Below are 22,855 nucleotides of genomic sequence, written 5' to 3'. Positions count from 1 at the left end.
GGTCGCTGGAGAGCTGTCTGTGTGACAGCTCTCCAGCGACCAAACAGCGACGCTGCAGTGATCCGGATCGTTGTCGGAATCGCTGCAGCGTCGCTTAGTGTGACGGTACCTTTAGTTTTTAGGAAGAAATTGGCAGTTTAACCTTCACTTAAATGAGTTAAAGATGTGGTTAAATCGGACACAGTTGGGTAGTTTACAGAAGGCCATAGCACAAACCATATTCAAAAAGGATACATGCTTTGCCTTCAATCATGTAAGATGAAACATGACACGAGTGTTCTTTTGTGGAAGGGTGCATCCAATGGCAAGAGGTTTTGAAAAAAGGCCAACTTGCCAGGCCACCCCTTTACAAAGGAATACCTTAACAAGAATATTGATACAAGCAAAACTGGAGAGTATGTTAATGTGGCTAGAGCCATTCCTCCTTTTACCGATTTCCATTGCATCTGGGTAAATAATATAAAATCAAACCAAGTTCATTTCGGATAATTCACCATTTATTATATGTGGATTGATCTTCCTTAAATGTTAGTATAAATGTTAATTTAAAGTCAGTCTGTTCTACATCCTTTGATCAGGCAGCAGATGTAATCAATAGGTTTGGGCCCGATACATGAATAGCAAAAGCAGATACTGAAGCAGCGTTTAGTTTACTCCCGATCCACCCACATGGTTTAAATTCCTTGGGTTTCCAGTTTCAAGGTTCAATGGCTATGGATAAATGCTTACCAATGGGATGTTGTTATTATGATTTTACTTTGAGGTATTCTCTTGTTTCTTAGAGTGGGTGGTTGTAATGCAATGTAAAAAGGAGGGGGGGGGGATGGACGGAAGTCGTACACTACTTAGAGGATTTTCTGTTTTTTTGGTTTTAGGGCCAAAAGGATTGTGATGCGTGCAGTTAGTTGTTGGGTACTTTTCGAGAAATATATATATTTCTCTTTTCTACATTTAACTATTTTATGATTCGGCAACCTAGACTCCCCTTGCACTGTCAATTGTAATAACTAAATATTCAATACATATATCTCTCGTATTTTCCGGCGTATAAGACTATAAGATGACTGGGCATATAAGACGACCCCCAACTTTTCTGGTTAAAATCTTCTCAAAAGTCGGGGGTTGTCTTATATGCCGGGTGTCGTCTTATAGGGTGGGTGCGAAGCAATCTGCGGTCGACGTATATAGTGGGGGGGGAGTGGTCCCGACGACCAGGAAGGTGTAAGTGAAGCAAACTGTCAGCGTCTGGGATGCCAGGGGTATGCAATAAAGAGAGAGAGCAGTGCTGTGCCTAGAAAAACACTCCTCTTTCACTTATCTGGCTCGCCCTTGTATCCTATTATCTCCTTCTCTGCCTCTGCTTCACTTACACCTTCCGGTTGAGGTACCCCCTCTCCTTGTCATTGGGGTCGCTCCCCCCACAATATGCGGCGACCGCAGATTACTCCGCACCTGCCCTATAAGACGACACCTGACGTATAAGACGATACCCGACTTTTGAGAAGATTTTCAGGGGTTAAAAAGTAGTCTTATACGCCAGAAAATACATATATAGTATATACACACATACATATACACACACAGTCATGGTCAAAAGTATTGACACCCCTGCAATTCTGTCAGATAATACTCATTTTGTTCCTGAAAAGGATTGCAAACACAAATTCTTTGGTATTATCTTAATTTAATTTGTCTTAAATGAAAAAAACACAAAAAAGAATGAAGCAAAAAGCAAAACATTGATCATTTCACGCAAAACTCCAAAATTGGGCCAGACAACAGTATTGGCACCCTCAGCCTAATACTTGGTTGCACAACCTTTAGCCAAAATAACTGCGACCTACCGCTTCCGGTAACCATCAATGAGTTTCTTACAATGCTCTGCTGGAATTTTAGACCATTCTTCTTTGGCAAACTGCTCCAGGTCCCTGATATTTGAAGGGTGCCTTCTCCAAACTGCCATTTTTAGATCTCTCCACAGGTGTTCTATGGGATTCAGGTCTGGACTCACTGCTGGCCACCTTAGAAGTCTCCAGTGCTTTCTCTCAAACCATTTTCTAGTGCTTTTTGAAGTGTGTTTTGGGTCATTGTCCTGCTGGAAGACCCATGACCTCTGAGGGAGACCCAGCTTTCTCACACTGGGCCCTACATTATGCTGCAAAATTTGTTGGTAGTCTTCAGACTTCATAAGCCATGCACACGGTCAAGCAGTCCAGAGGCAGCAAAGCAACCCCAAAACATCAGGGAACCTCCGCCATGTTTGACTGTAGGGACCATGTTCTTTTCTTTGAATGCCTCTTTTTTCTTCTTCTGTAAATTCTGTGTTGATGCCTTTGCCCAAACAGCTCTACTTTTGTCTCATCTGACCAGAGAACATTCTTCCAAAACAGTTTAGGCTTTTTCAGGTAGGTTTTGGCAAACTCCAGCCTGGCTTTTTATGTCTCGGGGTAAGAAGTGGGGTTTTCCTGGGTCTCCTACCATACAGTCCTTTTTCATTCAGACGCCGACGGATAGTATGGGTTGACACTGTTGTACCCTCGGACTGCAGGACAGCTTGAACTTGTTTGGATGTTAGTCGAGGTTCTTTATCCAACATCCGCACAATCTTGCGTTGAAATCTCTTGTCAATTTTTCTTTTCCATCCACATCTAGGGAGGTTAGCCACAGTGCCATTGCCATGGGCTTTAAACTTCTTGATGACACTGCGCACAGTAGACACAGGAACATTCAGGTCTTTGGAGATGGACTTGTAGCCTTGAGATTGCTCATGCTTCCTCACAATTTGGTTTCTCAAGCCCTCAGACAGTTCTTTGGTCTTCTTTCTTTTCTCCATGCTCAATGTGGTACACACAAGGACACAGGACAGAGGTTGAGTCAACTTTAATCCATGTCAACTGGCTGCAAGTGTGATTTAGTTATTGCCAACACCGGTTAGGTGCCACAGGTAAGTTACAGGTGCTGTTAATTACACAAATTAGGGAAGCATCACGTGATTTTTCGAACGGTGCCAATACTTTTGTCCACCCCCTTTTTTATGTTTGGTGTGGAATTATATCTAATTTGGCTTTAGGACAATTCTTTTTGTGTTTTTTTTTTTCATTTAAGACAAATTAAATGAAGATAATAATACCAAAGAATTTGTGATTGCAATCATTTTCAGGAAGAAATCTGACAGAATTGCAGGGGTGTTAATACTTTTGGCCATGACTGTAGTATATTGCCCAGCTACGTAGTATATTGCCCAGCCACGTATGTCACAGGTTAAAAAATAAAAAAACACTCCCCTTCCGATCCGAGGGCCACTTGTAGTTCTGTCGGCAGCTTCCGGTCCCAGGGTGTGATGACGTCGCAGTCACATGACCGTGACGTCATGGCAGGTCCTTCTCGCGCAGGCCCTGTGATGACGTCGCGGTCACATGACCGTGACGTCATTGGCAGGTCCTTCTCGCACAGGGCCTGTGATGAGGTCGCGGTCACATGACCGTGACGTCATGGCTGGTCCTTCTCCCATTCCATTGTTGGCACCAGAACTTGACGCTTGCATGGAGCGGTTACCGGTTATTTTTTTTATTATTTTTAACATTAGATCCTTTTACTATTGACGCTGCATAGGCAGCATCAATAGTAAAAACTTGGTCACACAGGGTTAATAGCGGCGGTAACGGAGTGAGTTACCCGTGGCATAACGCGGTCCGTTACCGCCGGCATTAACCCTATGTGAGCGGTGACCAGAGGGGAGTATGCGGGCGCCGACTGCGGGGAGTAAGGAGCGGCCATTTTCTTCCGGACTGTGCCCGTCGCTGATTGGTCGTGGCTGTTTTGCCGCGACCAATCAGCGACTTGGATTTCCATGACAGACCGAGGCCGCGACCAATGAATATCCATGACAGACAGAAGGACAGACAGAAGGACAGACAGAAGGAAGGGACCCTTAGACGGAAGTGACCCTTAGACAATTATATATTTGTCTGTCTGTCACGGATATTCATTGGTCGCGGCCTCTGTCTGTCATGGAAATCCAAGTCGCTGATTGGTCGTGGGCATTTTGCCACAACCAATCAGCGACGGCCAGAGTCTGGCAGCGAAATGGCCACTGCTTTACTGCCCTGCAGTCAGCGTTGAGCGGTCACACAGGGTTAATGCCAGAATTAACGGACCGTGGTGTAATGCACTCCGTTAACGCAGCTATAAACCCTGTGAGACCAACTTTTTACTATTGATGTTGCATATGCAGCATCAATAATAAAACAATCTAATGTTAATAATAATAATAAAGTTATTCTCACCCTCCGACGTTGCCTGCTGTCCTCGGCTGTGCAAGCGGCAGGTTCCAGTGTTAAGGGGAGAATGTATGGCATATGAAGAATGTATGGCATATGAAGATATACTGAAATCAAACTTATATGGACGCTTTGCTTAGTATTAGATTCATGTCACTTTAAGGTTTTCTAATCCACTGTTATAAGACTTAATTCTGTTTATTATTCCATCCCAGGATGTGCCAAGATATGCCAGTGTCTAGATGGACTTTGTAATTCCACTAGTGTTATCAAGAGTAAATACACCTGTACGTAGGGAGATCAATTCCCAATAAACTGAAGATCAGTAGAATACGTGCATAGACAGATGCCAACCTGACCTAGAAAAGGTCATTAGAGTGATAACGGTACAGAATAAGCAACAAACAATATAATCAAATGACTTGTGATAATTATTAAGTTGGAAAGAACTATGACGTAATGTGCTGAGACCGCCCGATTTCTCTTATAAAAGAGCAGTCCGACTAATAAAGGGCAGGAATCTTTTGAGAGACAATTGCTTGCATTTGTGTCCTGATTTCTCCGGCCGTAAAACCTCACATCTAATTTGGCAGCAGACAATTAAGACGGGTCGCACCTTTGTGTGACAGAATTTACACCGGTGCCAAGGATGCTATGCGAGAAGGACCTGCCATGACGTCACGGTCATGTGACCGTGACGTCATCACAGTTTCTGCGCTCATACCAACCCTGGGACCGGAAGCTGCAGAGTGCACCACACACAGGTGCCAGGAATTCAAGGAGCCCTCGGAAGGTGAGTATATGTTTATTTTTTACTTTAAGTCTTTTTTTAACCACGCATATAGTGCCCACATTACTATATACTACGTGTGCTGTTACATACTGCGTGGGCTCTGTTATATACTACGTGGGCTCTGTTATATACTATGTGGGCTGTGCTATATTTCTCTATGCTATATACTAGGTCGCTGGGCAATATACAACGTGACTGTCCAATATACTACGTGCTCTGTGCTATATACTATGTGGCTGTGTCGGTTCTGTTATATACTACGTCGACTGCGCAATATACTACGTGGCTCTGTTATATACTACGTTGACTGCGCAATGTACTACGTGGCTCGGTTATATACTAAGTGGCAGTGCAATATAGTACGATATATGACGGGGCTGCTATATACAACGTGGCTGACCAATACACTACGTGCCTGTGCAATACACTACGTGGCTGTGTTATATACTACGTCACTGTGCAATATAGTACGTAGCCTGTGCTATATACACTCCCTACATATTCTAGAATACCCGATACGCTAGAATCTGTCCAACATTGTCTGTCTGTATATATATATATATATATATATATATATATATATATATACACACACATATATACACATACTCAAGTCTTTTCTACATTTAACTTAACTGTTTTATGATTCGGCAACATAAACTCCCCTTGAACTGTCAATTATAATAACTATATATTCATTATATAGCACCAACATACTCCGCAGCGCTTTACAAATTATAGAGGGGACTTGTACAGACAATAGACATTACAGCATAAAAATAAACACATAGATCAAACAGATACGAAGACGAATGAAGGCCCTGCTCGCAAGCTTACAAACTATGAGGAAAAAGAGGAGACACGAGAGGTGGATGGTAACAATTGCTTTCGTTTTTCTGACCAGCCACAGTGTAAGAATTGGGTGTTCATGTAATCTGCATGAACCAGTTAACTGCCTAAGTATGTAACAGTACAGACACAGACAGCTATTAACTGCATAAAGTGTATGACAACATGATACAAGAAACCTGGTTATGGTTTAAGTTTTTTGAAGGGGCCACACAGGGATAGTTAGGTTAATGCGTTGAGACGGAAGGCCAGTCTGAACAAATGCGTTTTTAGGGCACGGTTAAAAAACTGTGGGGATTGGGGATTAGTCGTATTAACCTGGGTAGTGCATTCCAAAGAATTGGCGAAGCACGTGAAAAGTCTTTGAGACGGGAGTGGGAGGTTCTGATTATTGAGGATGCTAACCTGAGGTCATTAGCAGAACGGAATATATTCATATGGACCTTACTGGTACCAGGGTTGCTGTATTGACATTTTTTGACTTTTAAATGTTTTATTCAGAGTGTGCTTTTTGTAGTCAATAAAAGATATTTGTGTATTTTTCCTATATTGAGGTGAGGGCCTTTTATGAATAGCTCTTTTTCTTCATGCACATTGATATATTTTCTATGCATGTTGCAGCACCCTCTTTTTAGATTTCCCATAGAATTTTGTGTAGTGCACCCTACCTTCTAGTCATACATTAGAATTTGTTGGAAGGGGATAATCCAACTTGGAGGAAACGACATTGGCAAGCTGGGGACTGTGGGCCTCCTTTTTCTAAAGGAGAAATGTTTACAAAAACTTAGTAAGTTGTTTCCAGGTGGTCAAGATTAGTTTTTCGGAAATTATTTCAACAATTTTATGGGTTAAGTCCGAAGAGCTTAAATTCTGTGATAAGATAAGGAAGCGTTGGAATAGATCGATCTGTAAGTATTTACCTATAATTGGAGTATTCTCTTTAAGACACACTGACTTGGAAGGTGGTGTACCCGGCTATTTTTGGAAGGATCTAGCACATTTATCAGAAATTGGGAATGATAATTTTAACCTAAAAACTTACAAGAGATGATGGAAATAGCCCTGGGTGGGGCCATGCTTGCAAGATGGCTTTTGGGGTTAGTCATTTGGGCATCTGACTGGACAGCAAGTCGGGGTTAACGGGCTTAAGCCTGTGTGGCACGCTGCGGTGATTGATGTAGAGTTTTAGATATGAAAGGTTACAGAGTCTTTAATGCGTTTGTAATCTGATTAATAATTTACGGTAAATAAACACTGTGGCCAGTTTTATTCTTTACTAAAGTCGACTTGTCATGGTGCTTTTCTTTATGCGCTGTATAAGTATGAAGCAAGTTATGTTGTGGAATGCCATGGTGATCCCTGAACCTTCAGGAGAGGAACACATGGCATTACCTTGTTAGGTGTCCCTCCTTCTGAAACGGTTAAATAGTGGGAATACATATTTTCCTCTGTTTTTGCCAGGGCATGCACGCCAAGTCCCTGGTAGGTGGTTTGGCAATAGATCAGGCCAGTTAGTTGACCGTAGCAGCGGCGGAACGTAAGGTTTCCTTCCCTGGCGGCAGACCCCGAATTGGTGACAGTATTGGTAAATAGACTGGTTAGCGGGGGGTGAAAAAGGGTAACGCCGAGGGTCTGTGTCCGCCCGCTGGTATTTTCCTACCAGAAAGGGCTGCCCAACCTCCATCGTCAGGGTTAACGGGTTTGAACCTTTGTGCCAAGCTGCAAAGATTGTAAACTTGCCTATCCAAACCTTTACACCAGAGTTCTTTAAAGGGGCGGTCCATTACCAGCACAACCCCTTTTTAAACTCAATGTCTGGCCCCGATAAAATAATAAAGCCTATACTCACCTCCCGTGCCGGGGTTAATAATCTAAAGTAAAGGCCGTGGCCAATATTATCCACCAAGCCAGCGTCATGGTGCTGTTCTTTATGCGCTGTATAGTTATGAAGCAAGTGATGTTATATTATGTAATGCCAGGTCACAAGGTCCAGCAATAAACATTACATATACTGAATGGGCTGCCTAAGCAGTATTTCATGATACTGTTACTATGCTATGGAGAAAAAAAAAATAAAAAAATTCACCTGACAGGTGGCCTTTAAAATAAGCTCTGGAGGCAGATTCTCATGGAGATCAGTCTCCTCCCCAGAGCTTGGAACAGCTCATTTATATATAAGAAGAACATTGATTTCTCTGCATTAAGATATAGTTCTACAGCTTTCTACTACCTGCATGTCCATTTATACTGCTTAGGAGGTTTGATCCTACTGACAGATTCCCTTTAATTGAATTTACTTTCCCTCACCATCACTTAAAGCAGGGGTGTCAAACTGCAATCCTCAAGGGCTGCAAACAGGTCATGTTTTCAGGATTTCCTTGTACTGCTCAGGTGATAATTTAATCACCTACACACATAATGATTGCAGCACCTTGTGCAAAGCTAAGGAAATCTTGAAAACACGCATGGTTTGCGGCCCTCGAGGAATGCAGTTTGACACCCCTGACTTAAAGTGAATCTGCAAAACATTAGAATTCCTCATTTTACCACTGGGAATTCCTTCGGGATCCTGACAGTATGGGGCTGCCAAGTAACACCTGACAAAATTCAAGAGAGTCAAACTATGGACATTTAGATGGGGTATGCTAAGGTTTTACTTTGCAGCAAAAGCACGAGTCACATATGACACTGAAATAATGGTTGAAAGGGACTGTCCTACGAACAAAGTACAGTTCCATAACTGGATGTTAGGCTATGTGCACACGTTGCGGATTTCCTACGGATCCGCAGCGTTTTCTCCCCATGCAGAAACGCTGCAGATCCCCAAGTGATTTACTGTACAATGTAAATCAATGAGAAAAAAAAACAAAATGCTGGGCTAATGGTGCGGAAAATTCCACGCGGAAACGATGCGGATTAAAAGAACCAAAAACACATGGGCCACCTGCATAGCGAACAAGTCTGTAGGAACCTGTTCACACCACCAAAGAACTTGAAAACACCAAAGCGCACAGAGAGGTAAAAAAATATATCAATAAAATACTCCGTTGTAAAAAAAAAATCACAGTAAATAAGCAAGTGCTAGTCAAAAAAGAAGTAGCATGTAATTTATTTGTGTGGATCTGCAGCGTTTTTGTACCCATTCCATTATAGAAATCCGCAGGGGTAAAAACACAAGAAATCCGCACCAAATCCGCATAAAAAACCCATCAAATCCACACCTTCGTTTTCTGCCAAGAGATGCAGAATCCGCACAAAAAATTCCAGAGGCAAATCAGCAACGTGTGCACATAGCCTTAAAAAAAGAAACAAAAAAAAAAGAAAATATCCCAAACTTCCATTTCTTTGGCTTTTAAAACAGAGTTCTTTAAAGGGAACCTGTCCAATCCCCCCCCTTCCAGGTGTTTGTAACTAAAAGAGCTCCTTGTGCAGCACTAATGCTGCATTTGGACAGGGTGGCTCTTTTAGTTATGCTCCTTGCACATGCTGAAATAAACACTTATAAAAGGTGTCCCCTCATACCCTGAAATCGCCAGGGAGGCGGGACTTTTCTTCCTAATCAGACACAGCACAGCAGTCATTGGCGCCGCCTCCTCAGCGTTGTTTTGAACGGTCACGGCGCCTGCGCTGTTATCCCTTGGGCATGCACAGTTAGAGCTGCCCGTCTTCTGACATCATGTGATGTCAGGCTGACTTCACCTGTGCGGCCGCACTGCCCGAGATCCCGCCACGCAGTGTCTTCTGATTTATTCACACTGCGGGGCTGGGATTCATGGGCATCCGCAGTGCATATCTTCGCCTCTCACTCATCTCCCTCCGCCTTCTTCAGACTGTGCAGCGTCAGCTGATCCCTAATTGCCGTGGCATGCATTAATACAACTTCAATCCCAAAATTGTTGGAGAGCCAAAAAAAAAAATTATATATATATATATATATATATATATATATATATATATATATATATATATATATATATATATATATATATATATATATATATATATATACACACATATACATATACACACATTTTTTTATTATTATTATATATATTCATCCACCAAAATCACAAAGATTGCAATGATTTGGAAATCTAACAGACATTTTATAAACAATAGAACAAAGAAGAAAGATCAGAAATTGAATGGCAGCACCACATTTCAAAGAAAGTTGGGACAGGATTAACAATATGCAGGAAAAGGTAAGCGATACTAATGAAACAGCTGGCCAACTAACTTCATATCAAAAGAGAATGTTAGAGAGGCAGAGTCTCTCAGAAGCAAAGGTAGTCAGTGGTTCACCAATCTGAAAAACGGTCTAAAAATTGTGGCTCAGTTGTAGAAAAATGTTGAAAGTAAAACTGCAGAGACCTTGAAGTGGTTTTTTTTAAGCTTTTGATGACATTATGTACTGTAGATTTTTGGATATTCAAGCCTGCTTCAGAAAAAGTTCAGGAAATGTCATTTGTTTCTATGCGCACAGTTTTTAGAGCAGAAATCTAGCGGAAACTCAATCCTCCTCCAAATCTCAAAACCCCTAAAAAATATTGAGCTTACGTTAAAAAGAGAAGTGCATGTGCTGTTAGTGTGTGGAGATTTCGGCAGAGTTTTTCATTTCCTGAAGTATTGTCTACATAAACTTTTTTTTTTTTTTTAAGGCGTTAAAAAAACACAATCCGTGTGCACATACCCCTTACGATCCCTTCCATTGTTTTAACAGACACTTGGTTTTGCCAATCCAAAAAAGCAAGGTCTGCAAGAATTCCCTTCTAACTGCAGAGTAATTTGAGTTTTTAGACTTGTGCCAGCATTTGGTTTAGAAATAAAAGCTACAAAGTCATCCCCTTAGTTTCCTCATCAGTGAGCAATTCAAAAATGTTTTCTCTTCTTGATCTGCAAAAACATATGCCTTTAATTAAAATAAATTTTAACTTTCATGTGTTTGAGATATGTTTCCCAAAGCCAGAGTGTTCAGAAGTTAAACTACCATTGACTGGTGCCATATGTAATTTCTGTTTTGCATATTAAGTAAAAAACAAAAAAACAAAACTGAGTTAATATCTGAGACTTTTTTTTTTCTCTTATGGGGCCAAGTACTTATTGGCATGTAACTACCTGCCCATTCTGCCCTGCAACGATCTCTCGGGTACGAGCGGCCGCAGCTAATGGAATCCAGGTAGCTGTCAAACATGACATCAGCAGTGACACTTCACTGACAAAGCAGAGTGCAAGAGAAGGAACTGCCCTGTCGACATGATGTAACAGGAAGCCACCAGAAGCAGTCTGACTGCTTGGAGCCAAGAGAAATAGCTACAGAGCAGAACAGGCAGGTAGATAGCAACTACCTGCCATTAATCTGATAGGGAAAAAGAAAATGAATACAAAAAATAAATTTAAAAATGTTTAGAGTGTGGCAATTCCATATTTTTTTTTTGCCAAGGGTTGTAAACAGTTCCTGCTCTTTACAGGTAGCAAAAAAAAAACAAAAAAAACGTTTTAAAGTGTCTGGGGAAACACGGAGACCATATAAATTCCTTACAGACTGTTGCCCATGATTGGAGTGAAAGTCAGCATCGGAAGGCAACGGTGCTAACCACTGAGCCACCGTGGTGCACAATTTACCCAGATGAATTAGCAAGCTCGTTAAAAGAAGAGGATGCGGGGGTAAAAAACAAAAAAAAAAAAAACACACATCACAAACATTCAGTACAAAGAGTATTAACTACATCACCAACACAAACCTCTATCCAGTTTGTAAGCCAGAAGCATTCAGGATCTGTATTTTCTACTGTGAACAGCACATTCCCTCGGGGAATGACACTACCTTCAGGCACAGCCTTAACTTCAATTGGCAGATGGCCATCATATTTCTATAAAGCATAAAAAAAAATATATACCAAAGATTACATATGAAAAGAAAAAAGAAATAATCTACACATAGCAATAGCCCAGGGAAATAAAGCACAATCATCCATCTGTCCTTCACATCGTGTTCTTGATCTAGAATGCTGAAAAATGCCAATCCCACAGATAGCACTGGGTGCCAGAGTTTACATGCCAGCTTCCTAACAGATCACACTTGTACGGTCCATGTGGTGAGGATTCCTTTTTTTACACGCAGTGCTCTATTCAGGAAACAATCTGTCATCCGCTGGTACTCGTATTCCTACTAATTTAGATCTAACACTTCATTATTGCCCTAGGATCTATAAATATATTAAATACAATACACTAATAGGTAATGGACTAGCTGAAAGAATTATAAACGTAAAGGGGACCCAGAGTAACCAAATAGCCTAGAAGGGGTCATCCAACTTAGAAGGCCTCCCGTCAGGTCCCCCGTGCCCTCCAACCCAGCAGTATTCACTGATGTATCATTAAACTCCCTCCCTAACCAGACCGGTATAATATAATTCAGTTACGGTAAATACCGTATATACTCAAGTATAAGCCGAGATTTTCAGCTTTTTTTTTTAGGCTAAAAGTGCCCTTCTCGGCTTATACTCGAGTCATTGTCAGTAGGGGAGAGGAGCAGCGGCTGTCACATACTCACCTGATCCTGGTGCGGTCCCTGCATGTCCGATGATCTTGGGACCCGCTGTGTTCAGCGGTCACGTGGTACCACTCATTAAAGTAATGAATATGGACGTGACTCCACTCCCATCGGGATGGAGCCGCATATTCATTAGTTTAATGCGCGGGACGTGACAGCTGAACATAGGAAGAAGCTGCCGGCTTCCGGAGACATCCGACACGGAGAAGCTGCCAGGGACCGTGCCAGGAGCAGGTGAGTATAACGGGGAGGGTGAGCATTGCGCTATATTCACCTGACCCCGTTCCACCGCAGTGTGCCGCTCCATCTTCACGTCCTCTGCCCGTGACTGTTCAGGTCAGAGGGTGCGATGACGCAGCGGTGGAACGAGGACTGGTGAATATCGCAAGTGCCGGGGGCCTGAGCGACGAGAGGAGATTATGTGATTTTTTTATTTTAATCGCAGCATATGGAGCACAATCTACGGAGCACCTTATGGGGGCATAATCTACGGAACATCTTATGGACATAATCTACGGAGCATTTTATGGGGCCATCAACCTTTATACAGCATTGTATGGGGCATAATGTATGGAGCATCTTGTGGGGCCATAATAAACATTTATACAGCATTGTATGGGGCAAATGTTTCTATGGAGCATTTTATGGGGCCATTATTAACCTTTGTGCAGCATTATATGGGGCATATTTTAATATGGAACATCTTATGGAGCCCATCATGAACTGTGTGGAGCATTATATGGGGCTCCTGATTCAATATGGATATTCAAAAACCTACTGATGTCTCAAATAATTTTACTTTTATTGGTATCTATTTTTATTTTTGAAATTTACCGGTAGCTGCTGCATTTCCCTCCCTAGGCCTATACTCGAGTCATTAAGTTTTTCCAGTTTTTAGTGGCAAAATTAGGGTCTCTGCTGATACTCGGGTCGGCTTATACTCGAGTATATAAGGTAAAAGCTTTAAAAAGGCACTTACATGTCACAGTTTCCAATGTTAATGTGGGCTTTGCTAGTCGCTGGGACATTTGTTGCTCTGGACTAGTAAGCTCACTTCCATATTATCACAATCCTGTGGAAGTGATATATGCACTAGAAAGCCTTTTGCCAGCTCATGCAATTCTAGCGCATGCTCTCCACTCATTTCACATGCACCTTGCTTTCAGAGATGCACTGACGCTGACGAAATAAGCGGCACACATGCGTTAGAATTGCATTGCATGAGCTGGCAAGAGGCCAGCTAGTGTCTAGTGTCACCCACAGGGGCAGGATAACGGAAAGATGGCCAACTAGTCTGGGGCAACAAATCTGTTAAAGCATTAATTTAACAGAATTACGGGGATGATTAGGCAAAGAATTTAATGATACATGGGAGAATGCTGCTGGGGTGGGGGGCATGGGTGACCTGACAGGTTCCCTTTGATACATTTTTTAACTTTTTAAACAGCTGCCAACTTTTATAAAACCAAAAGTAGCAATACTCACCTACTCACCAGTGATCTAGTGTTAATGCCCCAAAAATGCCCCAAGCTTTATGTGCAGTAGCAAAATGAAAAGCTGAGCACCCCAGGAGAGGCGCAATATGGAGTAGTTATTGCCAATCAGTAAGAATAGTTACTTCCCGATTGTCACACCAAACCCCCACCCCGAAAAAAAGTACAAAAATGCTCATCTAAATCACTTCTCTGTGCACGTCCTCATACAATCAGATTTTTGGTGTCTTGATAATGTTATGAAGATTAGTGCATATAGACTTAGGCCTATATATGAGCTCTGCACATCTTACAGGGAACCCGTCAGCAGGATTGTGCACAGTAACATTATGATCATGAATATTAGACGTAACAAAATCAGCATTACTTTGCAACTGGTTTATAGTAATTAAGTTGAGGAGTCCTGTGCAGCTTTCATCTGATAAATGTGCTAAATTAAAGCTAGAAAGATATAACCATGTCTCACCTCAAGGATGTAATTCCACCCAGTCTCATTAAAGACATCATCCTGGAAGTGCTCTCTATATACTTCTTTGGCTTCCTGAATTTTTTCTTTGGTGACCACTTTTCCTGTTGCAAAGAGAAATGGAAATCTGGTAAAAAATAAAATTACAAGCAACTCCACTAATATTAGGCTCACTTTTATTCTATTTGGATTGATAGTTCATTCATTTTGGTTAAATACGGTATATGGAGACAGAGATAATTTTATGGATATCAAACTCTCCACAATTGGGTTTAGTGAAGATGGAAATACAATGCATTGAGAAGGGTCAGGAGGCCCTCCATACACGTTAAAGGGGTTGTCTGGTCTTCTGATGAAAGTCTGCAGACTTCTCCGGTGCCAGGGAGACCAGTCAGTTATGTGACCATAAATAGGCTATTTGCATACTTCCAGACACATTCCGACTAGACGTGCTCAGCATTGCATTGCACTGAGCAGGGCCATGCACAACTAGTTGGCACATGACTGCATGTATGCAAATAGCATACGTGTGGTCACATGACTGCCAGAGAATCCCAACAGCATGTGTGCACATGCTATAACCATTCAGAAGTTTGTAGCCACAGAATGACTGCAAACTCATCACAAGACTGGACTAACCCCATAGATCAGCAGGTTCGGATGGCTTTAATATAAGGTGTATGGTGGCCTTTAGCATCAAGTATGGCAAGCAGAAACCTAATATGTAAGGAGGTATGGCTAGTAATCACATTATTTATGGAAAACCTAGTCACTGAATCAGTGGCTCTATGGTAGTAGCACTGAGTCCTTGCCTTTCCATATCTTAGGAGAGTGACAATGAACCTCAGCTGATTGATTCACCCAGTAGGTGCAATACACCCCCTTATCTGGGTGGCTGTAGTTTGCTTCAAGATGAGCTAAGTGTACATCCGTTTTTACAGCTTGCAATATCTGTTACACTTCACATAGCAAGGTCTGTTTTGTAAGTATTGGCTAATATTCCCATACTATGGGTGTGGTAAGCCTTCTCCATTTCTTGGCAATGCCGCGTTACACTAGAAATACAAATTTGTTTAATCAATCATTTGTTTCTTAAGAATCTGAGAATAGGAGGCTTTTTACAATATTAAGCAATCCTGGCATCATTTCTTAGGGCGGGTGTTTGTCCCCATCTTATGTCTAGGCTAGCTACAGTGACATGTAGAAGTTTGGGCACCCCTTGTCAAAATTACGGTTATTGTAAACAGTTAAGCAAGTTGAAATGTTCTCTTAAGGGCGTAAAAGTAAAGATGACACGTTTTTGCCTAAAATACAAAAAAGGAAAAGTCCTTTTTTGCATTTTAAGAATTACAAAAAGGAAAATGGGTGGATGCAAAAGTTTAGGAGATTTGTGTGCACAGAACTTTGACCAAGGTTACCCACAATCCGGAACTAGCAGCGCTTTGGATGCAGCATATGTCCGCTGCGTCCAAAGTGCTGCCATGCTGAGTCATCACATTCAATACATTTCTACTGACATGCTGTGGTATTGATAGCTGTGCCGCATGTCTATTTCAGTGGGTGATCCGGAGGCAGACTATGGATATGTAGTGGACATAGGATTTCTAGAAATCCCATCCACTATGCTGTCACAGCTGGCCTCTGCGGGTTTGACGTTGCATAAAATATGCAGCGTCAAACCCGCAGTTGTTCCTGATCGTGGGCACATACCCTAACCCCTGGTTATGGCTTGCTCACCATCATCGTTAGGAAAGGTCAGGTAATGCAAATTTCACAGCTTTATAAAATAAATAAAAAATAAAACAGCCTCCTCTAAACTTGTGCCAAAAAATAGCAGCCATGGGTTCTTCTGCGCAGCTGTCTAGTACTCTAAGGCTATGTGCACACGTTCAGGTTTTTTCGTGTTTTTTTCCGCACTAAAAACGCTATAAAAACTCATTAAAAACACATACATTATGCATCATATCATTTAGAATGCATTCTGCATGTTTTGTGCACATGGATGCGTTTTTTTCCGCGAAAAAAACGCATCGCAGTAAAAAAAAAAAATGAGCATGTTCATTATTTTTGTGGATTTTCTGCGCTTTTCCCGCAATTCTATGCATTTGGGAAAAAAACGCACAAAAAACGTGTAAAAACGCGTCAAAATCGCGGTAAAAACGCATGCGGATTTCTGGCAGAAATGTCCGGTTTTTGTCAGGAAAATTTCTGCAAGAAATACTGACGTGTGCACATACCCTAAACATGAAAATGGTAGAGGTCCACAAAGCAAAAGGATATCAGATGATAGCAAAGCGTTTTCAAGTTGCCATTTTCTCAGTTTGAAACGTAATTAAGAAATGGCAGTAAACAGGAACAGTGGAAGTCAAGATAAAGTCTGGAAGACCAAGCAAAAATGTTACTGGGAGATGCTCGTAGGGTTGCTGGAGGCAAATCAGAACCCCTGCTTGGCTGCAAAAGACCTTCAGAAAGATTTAGCGGAGTTATGGTACATTGTTCTACTGTTCATAGACACCTGGACAAATATGGCTTTCATGGAAGAGTCATGAGAAGAAAACCTCTCCCAGGTCCTCATCATAAAATTCAGCGTCAATAAAAATGCAATACAACATCTAAACAAGCCCTGTGAACCGTTGAGGTTAAAATACAACTCTTTGGCCACAATAAACAAAAGATGTGTGGGGGAAAAAAAAAGGGCACAGAATTTCAGGAAAAGGATGTCTCACCAACCATGGTGGTGGAGCAATCATGCTTTGGGTTTGGGTTGCAGCCAACGGCACATAGAGGGAAGAAATTATTCAATTACATTTTTAACTAATTCTTTATGCAAACATATCACCATCTGTATAAAAAAAAAAAAAAAAAGCTGAAGCTCCAAAGAGAATGGATTCTACAATTGGTTAATGATTAATGTTGAGGGAACGTGATCGGATAAGGTGTGCTAACAGAGTGTGTTTGATGTGCTCGAATACTATGTTCGGCTGCATGTATTGCGTGTGTCAAACAGCGGCGAGACATGCAGCAACGGCGACTAACAGTATCTCCGGCATGCTCGAATACTGTTAGCACCCAAGCATCTTCTCTCAACACTAATAATGATCCTAAATAGTGTTGAGCGATACCGTCCGATACTTGAAAGTATCGGTATCGGATAGTATCGTCCGATACCCGAAAAATATCGGATATCGCCGATACCGATATCCGATACCAATACAAGTCAATGGGACATCAAGTATCGGAAGGTATTCTCATGGTTCCCAGGGTCTGAAGGAGAGGAAACTCTCCTTCAGTCCCTGGGATCCATAGGGATGTGTAAAATAAAGAATTAAAATAAAAAATATTGATATATTTACCTCTCCGGCGGCCCCTGAACTCTGCGCGGGTAACCGGCAGGCTTCGTTGTTCAAAATCAGCGCTTTTAGGACCTGAGAATCACGTCCCGGCTTCTGATTGGTCGCGGGCCGCCCATGTGACCGCCACGCGACCAATCACAAGCCGCGACGTCACCGCAAGCTATTAACGCGCTCATTTTTAAAAATGAGCGCGTTAATGACTTTCAAAGACGTAGCGGCTTGTGATTGGTCGCGGCCACGCGACCAATCACAAGCCGCTACGTCTTTGAAAGCCATTAACGCGCTCATTTTTAAAAATGAGCGCGTTAATAGCTTGCGGTGACGTCGCGGCTTGTGATTGGTCGCGTGGCGGTCACATGGGCGGCCCGCGACCAATCCGAAGCCGGGACGTGATTCTCAGGTCCTAGAAGCGCTGATTTTGAACAACGAAGCCTGCCGGTTACCCGCGCTGAGTCCAGGGGCCGCCGGAGAGGTAAATATATCAATATTTATTTTAATTCTTTATTTTACACATCTCTATGTATCCGATACCGATACCCGATACCACAAAAGTATCGGATCTCGGTATCGGAATTCCGATACCGCAAGTATCGGCCGATACCCGATACTTGCGGTATCGGAATGCTCAACACTAATCCTAAACACACGTCAAAATGCACAAGCTGAAGGTTTTACAATGCCCCTCATTGTTCCCTAATCTCAACATAGCTGAAAATCTGTGGCTAGACCTAAAGATAGTAGTGCATGCAAGATGACCCAGGGAATGTCACAGAACTGGAAGAATTTTCCAAGGAAGAATGGATGAAAATCCCTCATACAAGAATTGAAAGACTCTTGGCTGGCTACAAAAAGCGTTCACAAGATGTGATACTTTCAAAAGGGGGTGTTACTAGGTACTAACCATGCAGGGTGCACAAACCTTTGCATCAACTCATTCTCTTTTTGGCAATTTTTAAAATGCAAGATGAAAAATATTTTTTTTCCAAAAATACAAAAGAAATGTGTCATCTTTCATTTTGGGCCATTTAGAGATCATTTCATCTTCAACTTGCTTAACTGTTCACAATAACCGTAATTTTGACAGAAGGTGCCCAAACTTTTGCATGCCACTGTATCATTTACTAAGCACCACAAGCACAGCCAGTCCCAAGATGGTAACTAACAGTAAATGCATCCACTTAAGGGCAGGGTTCTTAAAGGGGTTTTCTCACTAACAAAAGTCATTTTAATGGATCTTGGAATAATAATCATTTCCATAATTGGATGTGATTAAATACAATGTTCCTGTGCTGAGATAATCCTATAAATGTGCCCCTGCTGTGTACTGTGTAATGGCCATGTCTGACCGTACAGGAACATGGTCTGATCATACCTCATCTCCTGGGCAAAGGAGTATACAGACAGGACAGCAGGGGATCACAGATTATTCTTTTGTGCATTAAAACATTTCCCAACTGTTTTTTTAAATAAAATAAAAAAAAAAAAAAAAAAAAAAAAAAGGTTTTACATCAAAGAATAATTTGCGATCTCCTGCTGTAATGTCGGTATACTTTTTTGCTTCCCCTACCTAACCAGGAGCTGAGGCACTGTACAGACATTAAAACCCAGGATCACAGCTGATTCTTTAAATATTTAACCCCTTTACCCCCAAGGGTGGTTTGCACGTTAATGACCGGGCCAATTTTTACAATTCTGACCACTGTCCATTTCCCACATGTCTACTTTACATCAGCACAATTTTGGAATCAAAATTTTTTTTTTGCTAGGGAATTATAAGGGTTAAAAGTTGACCAGCAATTTCTCATTTTTACAACACCATTTTTTTTTTTTTAGGGACCACATCTATTTGAAGTCACTTTGAGGGGTCTATATGATAGAAAATACCCAAGTGTGACACCATTCTAAAAACTGCACCCCTCAAGGTGCTCAAAACCACATTCAAGAAGTTTATTAACCCTTCAGGTGTTTCACAGGAATTTTTGGAATGTTTATATAAAAATGAACATTTAACTTTTTTTCACAAAAAAATTGCTTCAGCTCCAATTTGTTTTATTTTACCAAGAGTAACAGGAGAAAATGGACCGCAAAAGTTGTTGCACAATTTGTCCTGAGTACGCCGATACCCCATATGTGGGGGTAAACCACTGTTTGGGCGCATGGCAGAGCTCAGAAGCGAAGGAGCGCCATTTGACTTTTCAATGCAAAATTGACTGGAATTGAGCTGGGACGCCATGTTGCGTTTGGAGAGCCACTGATGTGGCTAAACATTGAAACCCCCCACAAGTGACACCATTTTGGAAAGTAGACCCCCTGAGGAACTCATCTAGATGTGTTGTGAGCTTTGAACCCCCAAGTGTTTCACTACAGTTTATAACAGAGCCGTGAAAATAAAAAAAATCTTATTTTTTTTCCAGAAAAACTATTTTTTAGCCCCCAGTTTTGTATTTTCTCAAGGGTAACAGGAGAAATTGGACCCCAAAAGTTGTTGTCCAATGTGTCCTGAGTACGCTGATACCCCATATGTTGGGGTAAACCCCTGTTTGGGCGCACGGGAGAGCTCGGAAGGGAAGGAGCACTGTTTTACTTTTTCAACGCAGAATTGGTGGGAATTGAGATCGGTCGCCAAGCCGCGTTTGGAGAGCCCCTGATGTGCCTAAACAGTGGAAACCCCCAATTCTAACTGAAACCCTAATCCAAACACATCCATAACCCTAATCCCAACGGTCACCCTAACCACACCCCTAACCTTGACACACCCCTAACCCTAATCCCAACCGTAAATGTAATCCAAACCCCAACCCTAACTTTAACCCCAACCCTAACCCTAGCCCCAACCCTAGCCCTAACCCGGGAAAATGGAAATAAATACATTTTTTTAATTTTTTAATTTTTCCCTAACTAAGGGGGTGATGAAGGGGGGGTTTGATTTACTATTTATAGTGGGGGGGGGGGGGGGGGGGTTAGCGGATTTTTATGATTGGCAGCCGTCACACACTAAAAGATGCTTTTTATTGCAAAAAATATTTTTTGCGTTACCACATTTTGAAAGCTATAATTTTTTCATATATTGGTCCACAGAGTCATGTGAGGTCTTGTTTTTTGCGGGACGAGTTGACGTTTTTATTGGTAACATTTTCGGGCACGTGACAGTTTTTGATCGCTTTTTATTCCGATTTTTGTGAGGCAGAATGACCAAAAACCAGCTATTCATAAATTTCTTTTGGGGGAGGCGTTTAGACCGTTCCGCTTTTGGTAAAATGGACAAAGTTTTATTCTTCGGGTCAGTACAATTACAGCGATACCTCATTTATATCCTTTTTTTATGTTTTCGTGCTTTTATACGATAAAAACTATGTTATAGAAAAAATTATTTTTGCATCGCTTTATTCTTTTTTTTTATTATTTTTTAGCTGATGATGCTGTATGGTGGCTCGTCTTTTGCGGGACAAGTTGAAGTTTTCAGCGGTACCACGGTTATTTATATACGTCTTATTGATCGCGTGTTATTCCACTTTTTTGTTTGGCGGTATGATAAAGCGTTGCTTTCTGCCTCATTTTTTTTACGGTGTTCACTGAAGGGGCTAACTAGTGGGACAGTTTTATAGGTCGGGTCGTTACAGACGCGGTGATACTAAATGTGTGTACTTTTATTGTTTCTTTTTTTATTTAGATAGAGAAATATATATATATTTTTTTTTTATTTTTTAGGGTTTTTTTTTTTTTTTTTTAACATGTGAATATATATATATATATATATATATATATATATATATATATATATATATATATATATATATATATATATATATATATATATTATTTATTTTTTTTTTACACTATAACATTGCCCCGGGGGGGCGTCATGTTATAGTGTAAGATCGCTGATCTGACACTTTGCTGTGCACTGTGTCAGATCAGCGATCTGACGTGCACTCCTGGAGGATTCTCGGCACCTGCTCTGAGCAGGCGCTGTGAAGCCACCTCCCTGCAGGACCCAGATGCCGCGGCCATTTTGGATACGGGCCTGCTGCAGGGAGGAAGGAGGTAGGAGACCCTCGGAGCAACGCGATCACATCGCGTTGCTCTGGGGGTCTCAGGGAAGCCCGCAGGGAGCCCCCTCCCTGCGCGATGCTTCCCTATACCGCGGGAACACTGCGATCATGTTTGATCGCAGTGTGCCGGGGGTTAATGTGCCGGGGGCTGACACCCGGCCGCGATTGGCTACGCTCCCCCTGTGAGCGCGGCCGATCGCATATGACGTACTATCCCGTCTGTGGTCAAACGGGCCCACCCCACCTCGACGGGATAGTACGTCTTATGTCAGAAAGGGGTTAAAGTAATAAAACATTGTTTAAACACAGTCAGGAAAATGCTTTACCTCACAAAATGAATAATCTGATCCCCTGCTGTACTGTCTGTATACTCCTTTGCCCAGTAGCTGTGGTATGATCAGACCATGTCCCTGTAAGGTCAGACACAGCCATTACACAGTACACAGCAGGGACACATTTATAAGATTATCTCAGCACAGGAACATTTTATTTAATCACATCCAATTGTAGAAATTATTCTAAGATCTATTGATTAAAATCAACTTTTATTAATGGGAAAACCCCTTTAATGCCTCAATGTGGATTGTGGATGGTGAATGCAACAGGGCAATGTGGATTGTGTATGGAGGAGACTTTCCTTCCCCCCTAAGAAAAATCTCACACACACACTGTATATTCCTGTACAGCGCATCTATGCGAGTGCCAACTGTAGCAAGAGACGCTCTATGTTACACCGCGGAGTGTGGCATTGTCCTTCAATCAACCCTTCCACCCTGGCTGGAGAGTGCCGGCCAAAGGGTCCTCTATAGTATAAATAATTTGGTGTCAAGTCCCCTTTATTGGTTGACATATACAAATGCCTTAGTGTGTCACGGGGTCTTACAACCATGTGGTGGCCGTATTTTGGTTACCAACAGATATAATACAGTACACACTAAGGCATATAGAAGACCATGAAAAGACCATGTGCATTATAGACTTTATATGATGCTTATCCGAAATCTATGCTTCAAGGA

At 41.8% G+C, this 22,855-nt stretch overlaps 1 protein-coding gene across 1 annotated transcript in view; it reads right to left on the bottom strand.

The window, feature by feature from the left end:
• NAMPT (nicotinamide phosphoribosyltransferase) overlaps window positions 1-22,855 on the bottom strand; it is a 96,710-nt gene that overhangs the window by 32,101 nt on the left and 41,754 nt on the right. The window contains exons 3-4 of the mRNA XM_069765079.1: window positions 14,435-14,538; window positions 11,664-11,792 (exon numbers count right to left, since the gene is read on the bottom strand). Of these exons, the coding sequence (XP_069621180.1) occupies window positions 11,664-11,792; window positions 14,435-14,538 (233 nt within the window). The remainder of the gene's footprint in view (window positions 1-11,663; window positions 11,793-14,434; window positions 14,539-22,855) is intronic.

Source organism: Ranitomeya imitator, chromosome 4, assembly GCF_032444005.1.
Source record: "Ranitomeya imitator isolate aRanImi1 chromosome 4, aRanImi1.pri, whole genome shotgun sequence".
Classification (NCBI taxonomy): Eukaryota; Metazoa; Chordata; class Amphibia; order Anura; family Dendrobatidae; genus Ranitomeya; species Ranitomeya imitator.
Note: the sequence above shows the minus strand (reverse complement) of the source record. Positions and strands in the feature narration are given on the sequence as shown.